Source organism: Salvelinus fontinalis, chromosome 30 (assembly GCF_029448725.1).
Source record: "Salvelinus fontinalis isolate EN_2023a chromosome 30, ASM2944872v1, whole genome shotgun sequence".
NCBI lineage: Eukaryota > Metazoa > Chordata > Actinopteri > Salmoniformes > Salmonidae > Salvelinus > Salvelinus fontinalis.
In genome coordinates this window covers 39,967,620-39,988,123 of record NC_074694.1, presented here as the reverse complement: position 1 = coordinate 39,988,123, position 20,504 = coordinate 39,967,620, and the positions used below count along the sequence as shown (strand labels likewise).

The 20,504-nt window shown below is 43.1% G+C and overlaps 1 protein-coding gene across 7 annotated transcripts in view; it reads right to left on the bottom strand.

Annotated features, from left to right (window-relative positions):
* LOC129829207 (SRC kinase signaling inhibitor 1-like) overlaps nt 1–20,504 on the bottom strand; it is a 55,152-nt gene that overhangs the window by 33,986 nt on the left and 662 nt on the right. For 4 of the 7 annotated variants that reach the window (XM_055890857.1, XM_055890858.1, XM_055890859.1 and 1 more), the window contains exons 2-3: nt 8,798–9,111; nt 1,021–1,047 (exon numbers count right to left, since the gene is read on the bottom strand). In XM_055890857.1, the coding sequence (XP_055746832.1) occupies nt 1,021–1,047; nt 8,798–9,111 (341 nt within the window). Of the gene's footprint in view, nt 1–1,020; nt 1,048–7,789; nt 8,161–8,797; nt 9,112–20,504 lie in introns of those variants that run through there. The other 3 variants (XM_055890861.1, XM_055890864.1, XM_055890862.1) reach the window with 3 other exon arrangements.

Genomic DNA, 20,504 nt, shown 5'->3' with positions numbered 1-20,504 from the left:
TTACCCAGTAGGTGTACCAAGACATTCCAGGGCCATTTTCTCAAAAGTGGGGCTGCAAGTTTATCAACTTTCAAAGCAGAATTACTTTCCCATTGTTCATCAACTGCAGTGTATGATATACAATTTTGTAGCTCTTAGTCTATACTTTTATCCAATGTAAAAATAAAAAATAAATTCAAATTTTGCTACATAAGACCGAATTGAGGCGGTTGGTCACATATGTACTGTAGCGTCACTTGCCCCCTCCATATGATAGGGCCTTATCTGATGAGGCAACAGAATCAGTAGCCCTTCCATTCCACATGATCTGTATCAGCTTTACATATTGACATTCCAGAAAATGGGGGAAGCAATATAAAGCGCCCACCTGGGTGATACACGGCAGCCATATTGGGCCAGAATGCAATTTGTATCCACTAAGAGTACCTAAACCTTGTAGACAGAACTGTTCTACAGCCATGGTGATTTATAAGCATTGAATGTAAACCCAAACTTTTGCAAATCAGGCAAATGATTTACATATTACATATATTTTTTTATAAAATACGACATATTCATTAGGGTTATTCAAGGATGACTGCTTTTGTAATTCTCTTTGGCCCAAATCCTAACTTGAGTTCCAGGCACAAGTGACTTTTCGCACAAATTTCCCATTGGCATGGGAGGCATAAATAAAGGCATTTCGTTTTTAAAATGAGAATGCACCTAAAATCAAACCCCTGTCCACTTCTGTGAGTGCGATATCACATTTTCATAACTGCTGCTTCGAAAAATGATAAAAATGTGTGAGTACTCATTGGCATGATTTTCACGTGATGAGCAAGTTAGCGTTTGGCCCTTTTACGAGGGACTCAAAACATAGCAGCAGATGTACTCCAACACCAGTGATACGTCTCAGTAGTGTGTGCCAACACTACAACACTCACACTGAGGTAAGGGAAGCACAAAGATGCACACACAGATTATCCCATTCTAGACCAATACACAGAGACAGAGATTCACACTAAAACACAAACTGACCTTGAAGCTCCAGTAGTTTGGCTGTTGCTAGGGAGAGAGAGAGAGAGAGAGAGAGAGAGAGAGAGAGAGAGAGAGAGAGAGTTAGATATGTTAGATACAGTTTGTCAGAGAGAGAGAAGGATGGGGACAAATGTGTGAGAGGGAGAAAAGAGGGGAGTGAGTGAGAAAGATCCATCTATCCGCTGCCAGTCAGACGTTTCAGAGATAACGCAGCTGTGACAAATAAAGTTGGGAAGGTTTGAAAGTATACTTTATCGGTGTAGAGAGAGGGAGAAGATGAAGTCTTTCTGAAGACTAAAAAAGGAGAGGTTTAAAATATCATCACATTTCTCTCTCCATCAGATCCAGTCCGAAAGTGAGGGGCTAATTATTGTGATGATAGCTCAGATTCATTTCCAATGTCCTTCAGTGCCATCATAATAGCCTTTTAATTGCTTGTAATTGCTTCCGAACAATTAATCAAATGTTTACCAGACACTACACCCATACCAATAATACACCCACACCAGCTAGCTAGCAATTCAACTGAATGCCTACCATTCACACAATTAGCTGGCTCAAATTCAGGAGCGGATTAAAGTAATACACAGACACTGGATTTAAGCTTGGCTTTTTAAGGGAATTTGAGCAGCCTCCAACACAGAGGACAAAGTTCATTGAATCTATTAGGATGTATTTGGCTATTGTAACTGTGTGTAGAATCCTTGAGTCACAGTGTCAATGGTAGGCAATAACCATGACACTGTCACAACATTATGTAGGCGTCAAGTACACTATACTTTTTTGGTTAGTCTAAATTGGGGATGATAGCTGACTAGTTTATCACTATTCTAAACAACTGGGTCGTTCTTGAATTGCAGTGGCATTTGGGCATGGCATTTTAGGAAAAAGTTAACTTTTTTGGTGGGGGTATGTCTTTTCATCAACTAATATGGCAGCTTAATGACTTTAAATAATTTTTACCATTATGATAACACTGTACCACCAGTAGGATTAGTAACACCAATTACGCTAACACCAATGACAAATTTTACGTAATTTAGGATTTTCTAAAGTGGCAATCATGGCCAAATACCAACCGAATCTCGCTTAGGGCCCCCGAAAGGCTAGAGCCGGCCCTGAATTAGCTAATACTTTTCTTAGTCAGGTCCGAAGGGAAGTCTTAAGAAAGTTGAAGCTCATTTACTGCATTTCTATACAGTGTTAAAACACTAGAATGCAATTTGGAGAACAGCAAAAACGAGCAAAAATTATCCCAGCCATTATCACATTGGTTGCTGTGGCTTCATTCACCTCAGTCCATCTACAAACTCATAGCCTATTAGCTATACAATTAGCCACTACACATTAACTCACATTAACGCAGCGGTGGGATTAAAAAGTATTTTATTAACAAAAAAGAAACAAATACGTTTGCGTTACATTAATCATACTTTTGTGCAGTTTTCCAGCAAATTTCCTGCAATTCTACACATTTTGCCATGGGGTGGCAATACATTTTTGCCGTTTTAAAAGCTAATTTCCTCCAATTCTACACATGACTTATGCCGTGTTGATATGATATCTGAGTGAGAGTGACTAACAAAATCAAACGGGGGCCCGTAGAAGTCAGGGCCCCTGGGCACATTCCCTGCGTTACTACATTTAGATACTGTAGCTGGCTAGACTAACTACACTCATTTACCAAGTGACATACAGTATCATAACAGGAAAACTGCTGATGTAAAACCAAGTTTCAAAAATAGCATCTTGTGTATTCTACAGTAAGTTGAGACCCCTCCCCCGATAACGGTTTGCCACTGGAAGGAATGGTCGAAGTCCTTCCATATCTTTGTAATAAGTGATTTTCAAGGTAATAGCACAAATTACATAAAACATAGGGACAAATATTACATTTTCTCAAATAGAAATGTATTTTAATAGCCTTTTTTGTTTTCATTGATCTATACAATATACAGTATGAAATACTATGTTTTCTTTCTAGCTTTCAAAATAATAGATAAATATCCCTAAATGCCAAAAACATGTCACGACAACTGTACTCATCACTACTCGGTTAAGCCAATATGCTTGCCCTAAACAATGCATATACTTAAAGTTTTGCAGTATAAAGGACTTGCATTATGATTTGTGATTAATAAACAGTTCAATATGAAAGGGATCAAGTTAAAAACTGGGTGGTTCGAGCCCTGAATGCTGGTTGGCTGACAGCCGTGGTATATCAGACCGTATACCACGGTTATGACAGAACATTTATTTTTACTGCTCTAATTACGTTGGTAACCAGTTTATAATAGCAATAAGGCACCTCGATGCTTTGTGCCTAAGAAGAGCCCTTAGCCATAGTATATTGGCCATATATCACCCCCCATGCCATATTGCTTAAATATACCACGGCTTTCAGCCAATTAGCATTGAGGGCTCGAACCACCCAATTTATAAAGGGAAATAATGCATGCTCTAGAATGCTGTTCAACCCAATCAGAAACGAGTATTCAACAATGCCATGTATATGTAACTATTTGTCAAGTGTTTTTCAGGGTGAGGGATGCAAACACCACCGTAATTCAAGAATGACCCTGCTACATTCACATTTATCATACTCAGGGTTGGGGAGTAACGGATTACATGTAGACCGTTACATGTAATGGATAACAAAAAAAACTGTAACTGTAATCCGTTACGTTACCAGCTAAAATATTGTAATCGGTTTAAAGATACTTTTAAAAAACTAGATGATTACTTGTAGGATTACTTTTAAATTGAGAAAATTGGACACCTTTCTGTTTTCTCAACGACATTGAAATCATCATTGCAAGTTTAAGTTTGCACCACCTGAGCGAGTCTGACCGAGTCAGAGACCACTATGACACCAAATGTGTTTGATGGATCGCGGGAAAGGGCAGGAATAGGCTTTTGTACGCTACATTCCAAGCTACACTGAGTGTACAAAACATGTTTCCATGACATAGACTGACCAGGTGAATCCATGTGAAAGCTATGGTCCCTTATTGATTTTACTTGTTAAATCCATTTCAATCAGTATAGATTTAGGAGGAAACAGGTTAAAGAAGCCTTGGGAAAATTGAGACATGGATTGTGTATGTGCCATTCAGAGGGTGAGTGGGCCAGACAAAATATTTAAGTGCCTTTAAACGGGGTATGGTAGTAGGTGCCACGCGCACCAGTTTGTGTCTTTCTTCAAAATACATTTGTGTACATTTCACAAACTACAATTTGTTGGGGCTAACATTAGCTATGCTAGTTAGGTGTCTAACTGGGGCGGCAGCGTAGCCTAGTGGTTAGAGCGTTGGACTAGTAACCGGAAGGTTGCAAGTTCAAATCCCCGAGCTGACAAGGTACAAATCTGTCGTTCTGCCCCTGAACAGGCAGTTAACCCACTGTTCCTAGGCCGTCATTGAAAATAAGAATTTGTTCTTAACTGACTTGCCTAGTTAAATAAAGGTAAAAAAAAAAAAAAAAAAAAAAAAAGGTGTCTAACATTAGCTAAGCTAGGGGTTAACATTAGGGTTAGTGGTTAAGGTTAGGGTATGGCTTAGGGGTAAAGGTTAGGGCTAGTTTACATGCTAGCTGTACTTAAAAGTTTAGGTTAAAGGGTTAAGGTTAGGGTTAGCTAACATGCTAAGTAGTTGCAAAGTAACTAATCAGCGACAATGCTAAAGTTGTCCATGATGAGATTCAAACACACAACCTTTGGGTTGATAGACGTTCCCGTTATACGCCCAGCCATCCTCCCCGACCAGCCTCCCTTCTAAACTATTTTTTACATTATGGACCACAACACCGCAGGGGAGTTTCGACAGGAGAAACTCCCTTAAAGATTTATTCCAAAGCCGGGGATCCTCACTGCAGCTTGTTGCAAGAGCACATTTTTCACTAGCTAGCTGTCCTCTAGTCGCAAAAACAATGATTGATAGGCAGCTTAAACTTCTTCAATTCAACTTAAGTAACGTACTGTCTTTATCTGGGATTCAAATGCACTGTATACAAAATCGTGTACAGCACACACCAAAAAAAATGTTTTTTCGTGTGCCTGTCACAAATTTCCAATAAGCAATTCGTGTCTATTTCACAATAATCTGTGATACTGGGTTGGATATACATAGCGAATTGAGGTGAATCACACTGCTGCTCTGTCATTTAGCTTTCTGCACCATTCCGGTTGTTGTGGATGGCTGTTCCCAAATGTACGTGCATATTTTAACCCAATAATGGTTGAACTGAAGACGTTTAAGCTGCCTATCAGTCATGATATTTGCGACTAGAGGACACCTAGCTAGTGAGAAATGTGCTCTTGCAACAGCTGCAGTGAGGATCCCAGCCTACGGAATAAAATGTTTAAGGGAGTTCCTCCTCTCTAAACCCCATGTGGTGTTGTGCTCCATACTGTCAAATGTATTTTCTTTTAAGAAGACCACAAGTAGAGATTTTATTTCTCAATCTTATTTGTGCTGATTCCCTCCAAAAAATGCCCTTATGCTTAACATGCTCAAACTTGTGTACTATTGATAGACTTAAACAGCTTCAAATGATCAAGATCTCAAAGTGTCACCAGCAAAAACGTAAACAATAGGCCTACAGTATAGCAAATGCAGCATACGGCGCTCAGTTTTTGCATGCAAATAGCACTTTCCCCAAAAGCAGCATTTCTTTTTCAACTCGAAGGAATGAGCCCAATCAGTCCTCCATGACAACAGAATCATAAACAACAGAGTAGGGCTAGCTAATAAGTCCTACGTTTTTGGCTTACGCTCAGGTAAAACAATTTGGCTAATCTATGTTTCCATATTTCCAAGTCCTATTCCTGAAGATCAAGGGGTATAACATTAATTGGAATGACAGGAAATCTGACAAACTCCGTTTTTTGTTTTATATGAAGGTATGGTCTAATCATATTACTATCTGTAGTAGAAGCCTACAGAAGCAACCCATAAAGTGAATTGTGACATCCATTTATGGCCAGCTACGTAAAACCTAACATTGATTTGAGCAGGTTGACTTTTATTGGGATGAGTCATGTCCTTGAGGCAGAACTGACTCCGCTAGATAGGCAAGCTGCAAAGTCAAAATTGTCCTACACTGGTTTGAGAGGAAATATTCAATGAGTTCCTACCCTCTGTTGAGAGAGGATGTGGAGGAGAAAAGCTGGATGAGGATAGACAGAGCATAACATAGGCAGGAGGGGAGGAAGATACGCATTGGGGATAAAAACAAACCGAACAGAGGCCTGCGGGCTCCTGTGACCCAGATACATAGAGCATTGTGTGTCCTGCAGGCTTCTGTCCGAGTCAGAGCTAGCGATCATGTGTCTACCTGAACATTTGTCAGCCTGCACCGCCATACAATCACCAATCAGACCCCATTCTATTGGCCATGCCTCGACCCACAGTCACAAGGCTCTCATTGACAAATGTCACTAGGACCCCTATTTTAGGATTCTATTTCCTCATCGTTCTTGTGTTTTTCTGTTTAAATGGTGTTTTATTGATTTGTATTACCCTATACCTATACTGTACATCAGTGTCTACTTTGTACATGTTTCACTTAAACTTGAAATTGAAGTATGATGTTGAGAATAGTTGCTCACATTGTTTGTTTTGGATGTCATGTATGTGTCCTGCTTGGAGGACTGGGAACCTGCTAGCATCTTGAAGCAGATCTGTCTTGAACACTCTACCCCGAACCATATGCTGCATTCCAAATCAATCCCTACGCCCTAGGGAACAGGTGCTACGGTCAGATGTGGAACTCAGCACACACGTCCACCTGAACTCAACACATACTCACTACCACCTACCGCTAGACGTACGTACTGTACTCAACTCCACCCGCTGACAGACCAGTAGACTTATGCATATGCATCCTCTTGAAAACAGTCTCCCACATCCCACTCTTTTTCTGTTCCACCTTTCTGTCTTCACTCCTCTTACCTCAGCCTCAGCCAATGCCCACCTCTCCTCCAATATGCACTAACAAGAGGGCGTTTCAGAACATTAAATCTGCCCCACACACAATAAACCCGAGCCCCTATGCACCGTGACACAATGCCCATATGAGCTGCCATATTTCTCAATCACACAAGCTGAATCCCACGATGGACATGTATGTACTGAGAGAGAGAGAGAGACGCATGCCTGACCTGCATGCCAAGCAGCTAATTTCTCTCTCTCTCTCACACACACACACACACGCACGCACGCACGCACGCACGCACGCACGCACACACACACACACACACACACACACACACACACACACACACACACACGCGCGCAAACACACACACACACACACGCAAGCCCCCTCCCAGTCTTTCAGACACTGCGGCACCACATCCACACCTGGCCAACACCTGCATGCCAGTACCACCCCGGAATGAGCCCGCCAAAACACACCACACACATATCATACACACACTCACACACCCGTCCTCTGATCCCTGCAGAAAGCAGGGAGCAGAGGAGAGGCATACCCATTACATCATGTCTTACCTGCACTGGTCTCCCCTACACACTCACAGACTCACACAGACACTTGCTGATCATGGTCACATGCACACACGCACGCAGTCAGGTACAGATACAGCTCTCTTGCACACGCGCTCTTTCTCCCTCACCCCTTTCTGTCTATCCTTTTCTCCCTCTCTCTGCATCACATGAGGCAGCAGAAAGTCATCTATCCCACAGTAACACCAGAACACACAGGATCCTGCACGTCTCCATTAAATAAGGAAAGGGAGAACTGGTACCGTTGTCGCTACTTATCGAGCCTGCTGCTGCTGGCGACTGGTGGCGGTTCGTCGGTTCGCATGCTGCTCCACATGCCTCCCTCTCCTTCCTCCTCCCCCCTCTCCATTTTCTGACGGCATTCGCTCTGTTCTCCCACGAGCCCCCGAGGAATCAGTAAATCCCAGGCAGTGTGGGTCTGGTTATATACAAAGTAGAGCCAAGCAGAGTAGAGTGTCCTCTCTCTCTGTCTCTATACCACTACAGCCCAATCCCAGTTTCAGTCTTTCTCTCACAACTCATCCCTCTCTGTTTCTCTCTCTCTCTCTCTGCTGCTGCCATCCGTACTCTCTTCCACTCTCTCTTCTTGCCTAGGCATTGCCAGCCATATGATATCATTGACTTCCTTATATGGGAATTGGGGTGGGTGGGGGGGTTGCCATGGAAACCACGGACTCCACCTGTTTCTCTCTGTATTTGTCCTTCCATCTCTCCCTCTTTTTCTCCCTCTTTTTCTCTCTCTCGCTCGCTTGTGTGCAGAGATAAATGGCTGTGCCAGGGTAAATACACAGAGCAAATGAAAAGCAGGGGAGGAAAGAGAGAAGTGGATGGAGGGATACTTGGCCGATGGAGGAGAGAGTGTGGAGAGACGGCAGAATTCTCAGGGAGGTGATTGAGGTAGAGGGATGGAGGGAAGGTGGATAGGGATAGGGGTATTTACAGTATCTCTATTTGTCCTTCCTATCTCAAATCTCTGTTTCCATCTTCCTCTCCCTCTGACACCTTCTGATAACTCTACTAGCCAACGATGTCATGGTGAACTGATGAATTGACACCTGGATACTCATGTGGTTCTCAACTGTTACCTGGGATGGGCAACGGCTATGGCCAAGGTAGATCTTAAAGAAATTGATAAGTTATATAGTTTGTCACCATATCCTTTAAACCAATTCTTTCACCAAGTGAATAGAGATCAGGGTAGATGCTGGGGGTTGATTCTGACCATGGTGTTGAGAGTATTGAGATGTTACCTGCTGTTGGCGGCCACAGTTAGGTGAGCCCTGGCCCTGAGACATACAGGGGCTGGCCGGGTACTTCTGATTCTTCTGGAGGTCCATGAAGGCTTCGCGCTGGCGCTCTATGTCAGCCTTGTGAAGGTTCGTAAGGGCCTCCAGGCTCTTGGCAGCGATGTCGTTGTGGCGTTGGCGCTCCCCCGAGGTGGGCGCCTGCCCCCCGTTGTTGTTGTCAGGGAAACGACGCGTGCCACCGTGGCCCAGGGTGTGGTACTCCCGCGGGAACTCGGCATCCCCAGCGGAGATCTTGTGACCCTTTCTTCTATCCCGGCCTGAAGGGATCACAAGTGAGGAAACATGGGCCAGGGGTTGGATTGGAGAGAGGAAGTGAAAGGTGAGAAAATGTGCTGTGGTTATACATAGATTTAAGAACAAATGCAAAATATTTGATATCATCATTAGTTTTCCATAAAGTTAAATACACAAAAGATAATGCTGGCGTATGTTGGGTGTTATAGGAGGAGATCAGTGGAAGCTGCTGAGGGGAGAATGGCTCATTACAATGGCTGGAACGAAGCAAATGGAATGGCATCGAACCGTGTTTAATGTATGTATGATCCAGTCATTGGCTACCGAAAATCCCCGAGCCAAAGGGAATCTCATTCAGCTAAACACATACACACATACACACACAAACTATGTATATCTATAGCCCCAACAGCTGTAGCATCTGCCAAAGCCCACAACAGTCAAGCCTATCTTGTTGGGGCCTCAAGGGGACACTACTGTCACAGGGTGAGGTCACAAATCTTGGCGATGACAGCAAGTTTGTCACCCATGCGTGTCAGGACCATTCTGTGTTAGAAGCCGTGATTGGTTGTGAGCTGTTCCTTCAGAGCGCTACCTTGTGGCCATGGAGAAATATAGCTTGAATTGACCAAGGACGGTCACTAAAGGAGCTAAATGAGCTGCCTAGGGAAACCCAGTGAATGCCCCTTTTCAGAACATCCATAATAACTAGATCTGCTGGCTAGGCAGTACCAGACCGTAGACAACAGCTTTTCCACTGTCTCCCGTGAATTGAATGGGCAGATCATGAGAGAGAGAGAGAGACAGAGAGAGAGAGAGAGAGAGAGAGAAAGAGAACGAGAGAAGGCATGTGAAGTCCCACACACACATGCACACACAGGCTCTTCCCAGACAAACTCTCCGTCTGCAACCTCAGCTGTGCATTCAGAATTGGACGCAATACAGTCCACCAATCAACTCCTAACTAAAGGGGAAAATGGTCAGCGTCAGATAACATGATCAACCATAGCAGTGCGTCAACGCATTATTTCAAAACGTTTCATAAGGTCCCGACTCCATGCCTCATGCAACATGAACCGTTAACCATTCAGTGTTGCACTCCCCTCTGTTTTGGCACGTCGGGCCTACAGCAGCTAAACAGCTGACAGTACTGAATCCATACAGTAAATCAAATGTCTTATGACCACGCTGATAGAGGGACCCATATAGATTTCCTGCAGTTTAGCCCCATTACTTAGTCTGGTGGAGGGGCATCTCTACATGTGATTATCTCGAGGTTAGAGAGCCACAGCCACACAGCTGTTAAGGTTCTCCGAACGCCACACATGTTCTCGAGGTAATACAGTCAAGGGCTGGTGCCCTGCACCCAGTTTAAAGGAACAGTTCACACATAAACACTCTTTAGTATTTCGTTCATTAGTCCACAATTCCCCAAAATCGTGCATGTCAGCAGTCGTGCAGTACATAGCAAGTACATAGCGTTCAGTACATAGCGATAACTGTGATGATGCTTTTGGCAGGGTTTGGTATGGTTGATTTGGTTTCAGATGTTAATCATGTGGTGGAGTACGGCAGGGATCCAGGGATTCCATGATGCAGCCATGACAGCAAAAGATCTGTTCGAGGAGACAGGGAAAATCTATTGGAGGCTGAAAGGTTTTCTAATGGAACATGTGTGAAGCCAAAGGCATATTTCCACATCGATTGGATAAAATAGTATGAACAGTTCTATTGTATTCTAAAGAGATGTTAATAGATTACATATTCACTTTAATTTGATATTCAAATTATATTAATATAACAAATGACATTTGCAATGAAACCAGTTCACCCTGTACCTCCCAGTGCTTTTCCACCCCCTGACATGGCAGTATAATTCACAGCAGTGGGATTCTTAATGACCCGTCACCTCCAACACAGGTCCCATCCTCACCTGTTATTAGAAATGTTACGGGAACGTTAATTACACCATTAATACTGGTGACAAACATCCGTTTAATTTCTCCTACTCACACTGCTGAATCTTTAATGTAAACTTTGTCACTGTAGGGGGAGGCCATCTCTCTCCTTCACCCCTCCTACTCTCCCTCACTCCTCTACCTATCTCGTCCATTAAGTGTCGTCATCCCGGCACAGTTTGTGAGGCGGCCGAAGATTCATCATCGGAGCTAGTGTTCATTAGAGTTAAAGCGGAACTTAAGACACGGTGAGTGATAGTCATTGCCCGGGCGCCGTCGTATTTCAGCCAACCTGGAGTCTGGACAAATTCCAAATGGCTTGGCTCAAGGCTGTGGCCGAACATTTCTCATTATGGGGCAAACACAACAACCTTGGTCGCTGCTGACATGGGAGGTGTGACAGAGGCCTTTTTTTATATTTTTTATGATTTCATCACACTGACTCCTGATTATTTCTGGGAGCTCTGGGAGGGGTAAGTTTGGGTTCTGGCCAAGTTCTATCAAAATGATTTCATAGCTCCTTCCCTCCTTAAAGTAATCACTTCTTTCCTTCCTTCCCTCCTTCCTCCCTATCCCTCCAACCTTCCTTCATTTACTCCCTCCCTAAGTTGGTCGACGGTCACTGATGTCAGCCATATTACTTTCACAACTTGATATCACACCGCTATCTCCGCTTTCTGACAGCCTCCTTGCTCAAACATTTTCTTACTGAACCATGGACACACTAGCCTGGTCCCAGATCTGTCTGTGCTGTCTTGTCAAACGCAGCACAAAAAGATCTGGGACCAGGCTTTGACACACTGCTTCCTTCCACCCAACAGCTGTACTGCAAACAGTTAGCATTCAGTTAGCTCTTCCTGTTTTTGAAGAGCTTGGTTACTGGAAGAGCGTGACTGACCCCTCAGAATACCACTGGAACACATAGGGTATTGAACCCTACGGACTCCACTGTTCTAGTCAATGTGAATGGAGGGTTTGACATGTTAAATAGGAAAATAATAGATTATCAATGTTTTGGGTCCAGAGCACAGGATATTGAAACAAATCTGTCATCAAGTACAAAGACAGTCGTGTTTGTCTGCATGTATTATTCAGCATTATGAAGAGCACGAAAATTGTGTGCATCCATTCAGGGACAAAATATTGAAATATATTGGTGCTTTATGAAAAATATATTATTTGAGTGCGTCCCTGTGTTCCCAGCAGGGGGAATTGGTTCTGCCAGAGATAAACATCTCATGAAGAAACGTCGAACGCACGCACGCACGCACGCCACACACACGCACACGCACACGCACACACACACACACACACACACACACACACACACACACACACACGCACACACACACGCACACACTACTGCAGATTCTCATTACTGTGCTCTCTCCTCCTCTCATTCTATTCCTTCTCTCTCCACCAGCATTCATTCGTATTCCAATGGCCCCTGGCCCAAACCGTACAATGCCACCCACATCTTACAGTACAGTACCACAGTTGACCACGGTCCATTAGCCGACAGCCTGTCACAGAGCTAAGCACATGACACCATGGAATTACAATCAAGAGCAGATTGTTCAGTGAAGTGTCACTGGGAGGACCTGAGACAAATTTGTGACAGTTTGTCAGAGGAAACTGTACATCGGTGATCATCATCTAGATTCAGCCGCGGGCCAATTTGTTCTTGAGCGGATGGTCGAGGGGGCCGGAACATAATTCCAGATCAGTTGTAGACTGCGAATTGACCACAATTCAAAGAGTTTCATAATATTTGACTAAAACATAAGTGTTTCAAACGTTGCTTTACATTTGTACACGATCACATCTCTTCATTATGCATGGGAATACATGGGAACCGATTTTCCTGATTAAAATCAGTTTGGGCAGATCTTTGGGTGTTTCTTTTTGCTAAGAACCCCCCCCCCCCCCCCCCCCCCCCCCGGGCCACTTCAGATAGAAAGGTTGAAATGGTAATTACATAATGATGACGATATTCCATTGGATATCGTATGGACCTCAATTCACTTTATGACTATACCTTGGAGTATGTTTTGGAATATGTTGTATACAGTACCTGTGCATAACTACTATGACAGCGTGTGCAAGTCATTTTTAGGTTATGACAATGCCGACTGCGTTAACCATGGCCACAGTCATTTGCTATTGCGACCATGCTTGGAAGTGAGGAGACGTTCTCTCCCTCTGGGTTCAGACACATGTTCTTGCTGAGTGATGTGTGCCATTGACTCAAAGCCCGGGCTGGATGAGTCATAGTCTGTGAGCTATTAACGCAGACTAATTATTAACGCAGACTAATTAAAACTGGGATTCAGCCAGGCACCTAGCTCTGTGAATGAGGGGCAACCAAGCGGCATTAGGGTGGAGCGTATACACAATGTCATGTATAAGGGTTTACTCTAGGTTCAATAACACAAATACGAGGAGTAGGCATGATGAGAGAGGCCTACAATACCTTATGGTACACAAATAACATTATGTATCTATATTGCATCCTTGGAGTGAAGAACGTGCATTATTTTGGAGCAGATGGGCTATTTAATTACCAGCCCTGCAGGGCTGAAGTATTGCTGGCTTCTTCTCTGCTTGCCAGTTAATTGATAAATGGATGTCATTCGTTAGCTACAAAGTTCAGTCACAGTCCCTGATTGGATCGCGACCAGGAGTGTTCCAATCCTGCAAGACCCTAATCGAATAGCCCTGTCTTGGAGTCATAACACAAGCATACTACATCAGTATACTACACCATGCCAACCAAGGGAAACATTTTCTATGGATAGCATTTGTACCGTAGAGATCACTGCATGACGGCACTTCTTTGGTTAATCTTTAGCAATTTGCTGAATCCACTCATTTTGCTTAAACATAATTGCTTTGACTGCAAACGGGATGCACTCTGAGGCAATTCACACGCCACCAATTCATAACTGGCACCATTTTACATAAATATTCAACAATGGTCATAAGTCACCTGCTACATGGAAAGTGAAGTAGGCTAAGCAATTAAAAAGACTGATGCGCAGTGGAAAAGGAAGGCTAATGTGAAATTGATTCAGTCTAGCAGACAATTAAACAGAAAGAAGTGTGTGTGTGTGTGTGTGTGTGTGTGTGTGTGTGTGTGTGTGTGTGTGTGCGTGCGTGCGTGCGTGCGTGCGTGCGTGCGTGCGTGCGTGCGTGCGAACACAGTGAGACCGCAGCCAGACCACAGCCACTGACCACAACCATATCATAACCAGTCCAGAGACCACAACCAGACCAAAGACACACAGCCACTGACCACAACCATATCATAACCAGTCCAGAGACCACAACCAGACCAAAGACAGACCTCAGTCAGACCACAGCCAGACGACAAACAGACCACAGTCAGACCACAGACAGACTAGACAGACAACAATCAGACCAGCCCTACCTCTCATCAGGTTTGAAAAAACACATCATCTTGTAATAGAGAAATTACAGCTTTAAGAGTGTATCAAAAGGGTGGTCTATGTCTGTCAAATTGACCTTAACTGCAGTGTATATGAGTATTCTGATGGGAACCTGGCTATAAACGTACTAGATGATGAACACATGTACTGAGAAATTAAGCCATCATAGCGAAAACATAATTAAGGGCTCTGCGAGATGGGTGACATTATATCAAAGATACACAATTCTTTAAAAAATTAAAAGCTGGAACAAAGAAATGGCAATGAAACGCAAAGTCCCCCTCAATTTGGAGCTGACATTCTCTGCTGCGATAGTACACCGCCACTTCATTGAAAGTTGTTTTCAAGAAAAGATAGCTCCAGCTATCTGGGGATTTACAAACTGATATCAAACTGACATCAAAAGGATTCTGAAGTCTTAGATTCTGTAAGTCGGGGAATTTGGAAAATACATCAACTTCAAAAGCATCAAATTGATTTGGAGTCAGCAATACTCTCTCTGGGCTGTAGAGACAACCCCTTATATATCACCAAAGCTGCAGCTCTTTCCGATATACGAAGCAAAACCTCGAAGTATGCCAAATATAAAGTAAAATATTATCATAAGCCATCCGGATAGAAAGCCAGAGGGGTGCACGGCATCATCCAACATGCTCATCAGAATTCCCCCCTTCAAAATTGTCTACACGGCTATTTCACAACAAAATACAAGATGAATATATCATGCAAACGACACGACCATTTGCATCTTGCTCTGACATGTCTATTAGTTTACAACCTCATCCATATTCGTGGCTGCCCCAGATACTTGAGAAATGGACTGGCAAAAGGCTAACTGTGCCGTTTAAGAAGGCGAGACTTTGGCTAGTGCTCCACATAGTGTCTAATAGTCCATTAACGTATCAAGGTCAATCCGGGTTAAGGCTGATGTGCCTTGCCTGGCTGCCATATACTTCTCTCCCTGGGCAGCAGAGTGGAGCGCTGGAGGATTTGGGCTCCACCACACTTCGAGCATCCAGCCCCTCTCCCTCTGCTTCTCTTCCTGGGTTATGCAAAAGCCAGATAATCTTGGTGCATGCAGCTTGCAAGAAGAAGGTCTGCTACTGTATGCAGCTGAGCTGACTGCGGTCTGCTACCGTATGCAGCTGAGCTGACTGCCCTGCATGGCTCATTTCAGCACCACTCATCCAGTCCACTGATGCAGAATTGGTCAATTATAGAGCAGCAGGAATGGATGGATCGTACCTGGCTGGTCCTGTGCCGGTGTATTCTTTGCAGAGACTCTACATGGCAGTGGAGTGTGTGTGTGGTGTGTGTGTATCGAGCGCCAATGAAGAGCTAAGGAGGAGTGCAAAGTGCAGTGCTGGAGATTGGAGGTAGGCAGGGTTTGTGACTGTGCTGCTGAGACTGTGTGTGTGTGTGTTGTAAGTGTGTGTGTGTGTGTGTGTGTGTGTGTGTGTGTGTGTGTGTGTGTGTGTGTGTGTGTGTGTGTGTGTGTGTGTGTGTGTGTGTGTGTGTGTGTGTGTGTGTGTGTGTGTGTGTGTGTGTGTGTGTGTGTGTGTGTGTGTGTGTGTGTGTGTGTCTCTCTCTCTCTCTCTCTCTCTCTCTCTCTCTCTCTCTCTGTGAGTATAATCCTTTCCCCGTCTTCAGGGACAAGCTGCAAATCAGCCTCTTTTTTTCTCCCCTCTCCCTCCCTTCTCTCACTGTATCTCAGACTCGCACATGAGCCTCCAGTACAATGATCCTCCCATGCCTCCACCTTTCGCCAGATAACACAGGATGCAGAGAGCTGCCTCTCTCTCTCTCTCGCTCTCTCTATTAATGACTATAACTGTATCTTTCTTTCTCTTGCACTTTTCTTTTTGGTTTTCAATGCGTCTCGGTGTCCTCCTCGCTGTCAGTGCCGCAGCGTCTGGTGAACCTCGCGTACTCGATTAGACATCCACTCTTTTGTTGGATTTTATGCACGCATGTTGTTGACACATCCACTGATCCACTCCAAGGTGAAACACACATGCTCGTTCAATCGGGGATGTTTATGTATTCAGAGATTGTTTGTATAAGTCCACATTTACGAAAGGGATGTCCACATTTAACGAAAGGGATGTTTACTACGTATATACACATCCAGTCACTGTTGATGAGAACATATTTTTGGGGATGTTGGTTTACTGTCAATATTGCGTTTGTTTGTCTTGTTCGTCGACTCAAACATAATGCTAATTGATTTAAGAATGGTATTTGCCCACCCACTATTGTAGTGCGGTTACACAGCACAACTTGTTTTTTTTTTTTTTACATAGTTTGTATTTATTCTGGATCCCCATCACTTCCTGCCAAGGCAGCAGCTACTCTTCCTGAGGTCCAATCACAATTACATACGATAAAACAATACATAACACAACACATTATGACACACTAATAACGTGTGGTGATGTTGATACACAAGCACATCTAATTTGTGGTTCATCATGACCATGGGAGAGCGATAGAGCCTTAAAGGTTGTAACAGAATCAAACTGGCAGAAGGTATTAGCGATCTGTCAATCAACGGTTACATTTTGACCTATGTGAATATAGGCAATAGATAACGGTGCTGTATTTGGACTCGCGTTGTGCTTGTTTAACAAAAAGGAGGAAGTGTGTGCGTGTGTAATGATATCCTCTATTCTATATCAAAACCAGATTCCCACTGATGTAAGTAGCAGTAAGGAACAACGCAACTGGGCTGATTAGTGCAGACTGGTTTGGGATTCAGGCTGAAACCTGTGTGGCAGAAATGTAAAGGGACAGACTCACTTGTAAAGAGGATGGGCAGGGTAAGGAACAAGCTTTTGCAGTGTGTGTGTGTGTGTGTGTGCGCATATGCATGCGCGTGTGTGTGCGCGCAGGCGCACTTGCACATTCATTTGCGTGTGTGTGAGCAAAAACCCAAGTAAGCGCGATCTAATCAGCAAGCACTTTCTTGCTTTTCCTCTCCACTCCCTCTCTTCCTCCTCTTCCATACTCTTTCAGGTTTTTTTTTTTTAATCTCGTAGAAGGATTGCTGATAGGAGATTGCCATTGTCAATCAGTTTTGATCCATGCCACCCAATAATGAACCAATGCCTAAAGACCAGAACAGATAAGGAACAGAAATAACAAAATGCAGGACAAAACTTGACATTTTCACTGTCAGATATCAGGAGTTCAGATGGGCCGAGTGTATAATCAACAAATGGGTAGGTACACATCCACACTGTCATTTAGTAATCAGACTTCAGTCTCGGGTTTGTTTGCTTTCAGTCAACACATGTCAAATCATCAAACCTGCTTAGGAGTAAAGAAAGGTGGGGGAAATGCCACATCTGTCACACACAAAATTCCGGAGAGGGAACCCTGAAGACGGATGTCTATTTCTGAACTCAGACACCAATCATGGCTTAATTTCCTCCATGACAATCCACTGTCAGTAAGACCAGTGTGAAAATAACCCCTTGTCCCTTATGTCTTGGCAGTCAAGGCTCAACCTAGCCTTCCACTGGGCGTATATTATGGGAGCTTCGGCCATAAAGCTTTCAACCCTATAGTTTACACCCTGGGAATGGATTTGGGCCAAATCGGTATGGGAATTCAATACTGTTGTATCCAAAGGCATTCAGCTAAGAACCCTTTTCATAAGTCAAAATGTATCAATTTTCCCTGAGAGTTTCACTTTGGAAACTCTCACTCTCTCCAGCGGTATTGGTTATTGTAGGTTATATGTTTAAAGGTATGTGGTATATGTGCATATGTAAATACACAGTACCAGTCAAAAGTTTGGACACCTACTCATTCAAGTTTTTTACAAATATTTTTACTATTTTCTACATTGTAGAATAATAGTGAAGACATCAAAACTATGAAATAACACAGATGGAATCATGTAGTAACCAAAAAAAGTGTTAAACAAATCAAAATATATTTTATATTTGAGATTTTTGAAAGTAGCCACCCTTTGCCTTGATGACAGCTTTGGGCATTCTCTCAACCAGCTTCACCTGGAATGCTTTTACAAAAGTCTTGAAGGAGTTCGCACATGAGCTGAGCACTTGCTGGCTGCTTTTCCTTCACTTTGCAGTCCAACTCATCCCAAACCAATCCAATTGGGTTGAGGTCAGGTGATTGTGAAGGCCAGCACTCCATCACTCTCCTTGCTCAAATAGCCCTTACACAGCCTAGAGGTGTGTTTTTTGGTTATTACATGATTCCATGTGTGATATTTCATAGATTTGATGTCTTCACTATTATTCTACAATGTAGAAAATAGTAAAAAATAACGAAAAACCCTGGAATGAGTATGTGTCCAAACTGGTACTGTATATGAATATAAAGAACCCTATATCTCACTTCAGGGATACATGTATGTTATGTATGTATGTCCACTCCCTGGACACAGGGAGTAACTGGCTTTCTCCCCTATAGTATTCAATCTCATCTCTCCTACAGTTGACTGGCCTGAGTAATCATGAGGACTCAAAGTCATCTCACCTGCTGTGTGTGCTTGGTGTGAATGAGCTCTTTCAGGTCTATGCTTCAATGCCCTTCCTAGTGCTCTCTGTATCTCTGTGTGTCTCCTTGCCTCTGCCATCTCTCCCACTGTCAACAAGCTAGATCAAATGACGCACGAACAGTGGTTTAAAGTACTTATTTTACTTCACGACATTCCAAAAGAAAATAATGTACTTTTTACACTTTACATTTTCATGACACCCAAAATGATTTGTTACATTTTGAATGCTTAGCAGGACAGGAAAAGGGTCCAATTCACACACTTATCAAGAGAACATGCCTGGTCATTTCTACTGCCTCTGATCTGGCAGACTCACTAAACACCCAAGCTTCATTTGTAAATGATGTCTGAGTGTTGGAGTGTGCCCCCGGCTCCATAAATTAAAAAAAACAAGAAAATGGTGCCGTCTGGTTTGCTTATTGTAAGGAATTTGAAAAGATTTAAACTTTTACTTTTGATACTTAAGCATATTTTAGCAATTACATTTACTTTTGATACTTAAGTATATTTAAAACCAGGACTTTGACTTGAGTCATTTTCTACTTTTGGTATCTTACTTTTGCTCAAGTATGACAATTGGGTACTTTTTCCACCACGACACAAGAAAACCTTATTTTCCCCATTTCCGTGAGACAGACTCTTTCCTGTATCCCTTTTCTTCCTCAGTCAGTCACTTGTACTTTCCATGTATCTCATATCATGTTTGTTTGTTCCGCGAGGCTTTTTGGTAGAGTGAGCTTGACTCATTCAGAGAAAAACTTGACTCATTGTCACTACACATGAGGAGGCCAATTTCAGGCATTCAAGTCTGAGAAAACGCAACAGTACCTCGAAAACCACTGTACAGGTCAAAGAAACGCTCTAAATACAAACACATAACGTATGACAGACATGTATGGAACAACACACGGCAATTCAGTAAAAAATCTCAACTCGTGTAGAAGGAAAAACTTCTTCACAGACAGGGAACACTTTTTTGCCCACTGTGCGCCACGACCACATTTTTATGCGCAGAAAACGTCAAACCTAATACACGACCCACATATTTCATCTTAAATTTACTCTGACGTCCTTTCCACTCAGGCCAGCATAAGACAGCTTCCTGTTTAAAAATCAATATCAATTGTAGTTAAAGTGAGGGCTACCTTGATGTACAGCCCAAGGCAACATCTTCACGTGGAGGTCAGTAATACCAATCTAATGTCACAGTGGGATAATATCAACATCTTGACCATAGAGCACAGCATGTGCATCCCATACCCCTATCCTCTTAATTCATTCTCTCTCTCTCTCAACACTAAATCAATATCATCAATATCAATACCCAATTTATTCCCATTTTGCCTGTGAAATATCCTTTCAAACCGCGGTAACACTTTATACATAAACTGTCCCATTCTTAAAAAACACAATTCAACCAACTGATAGTCCAAGCCACTGACATCCCACCTGCAACAGTATTTGAAATACAGCATGTC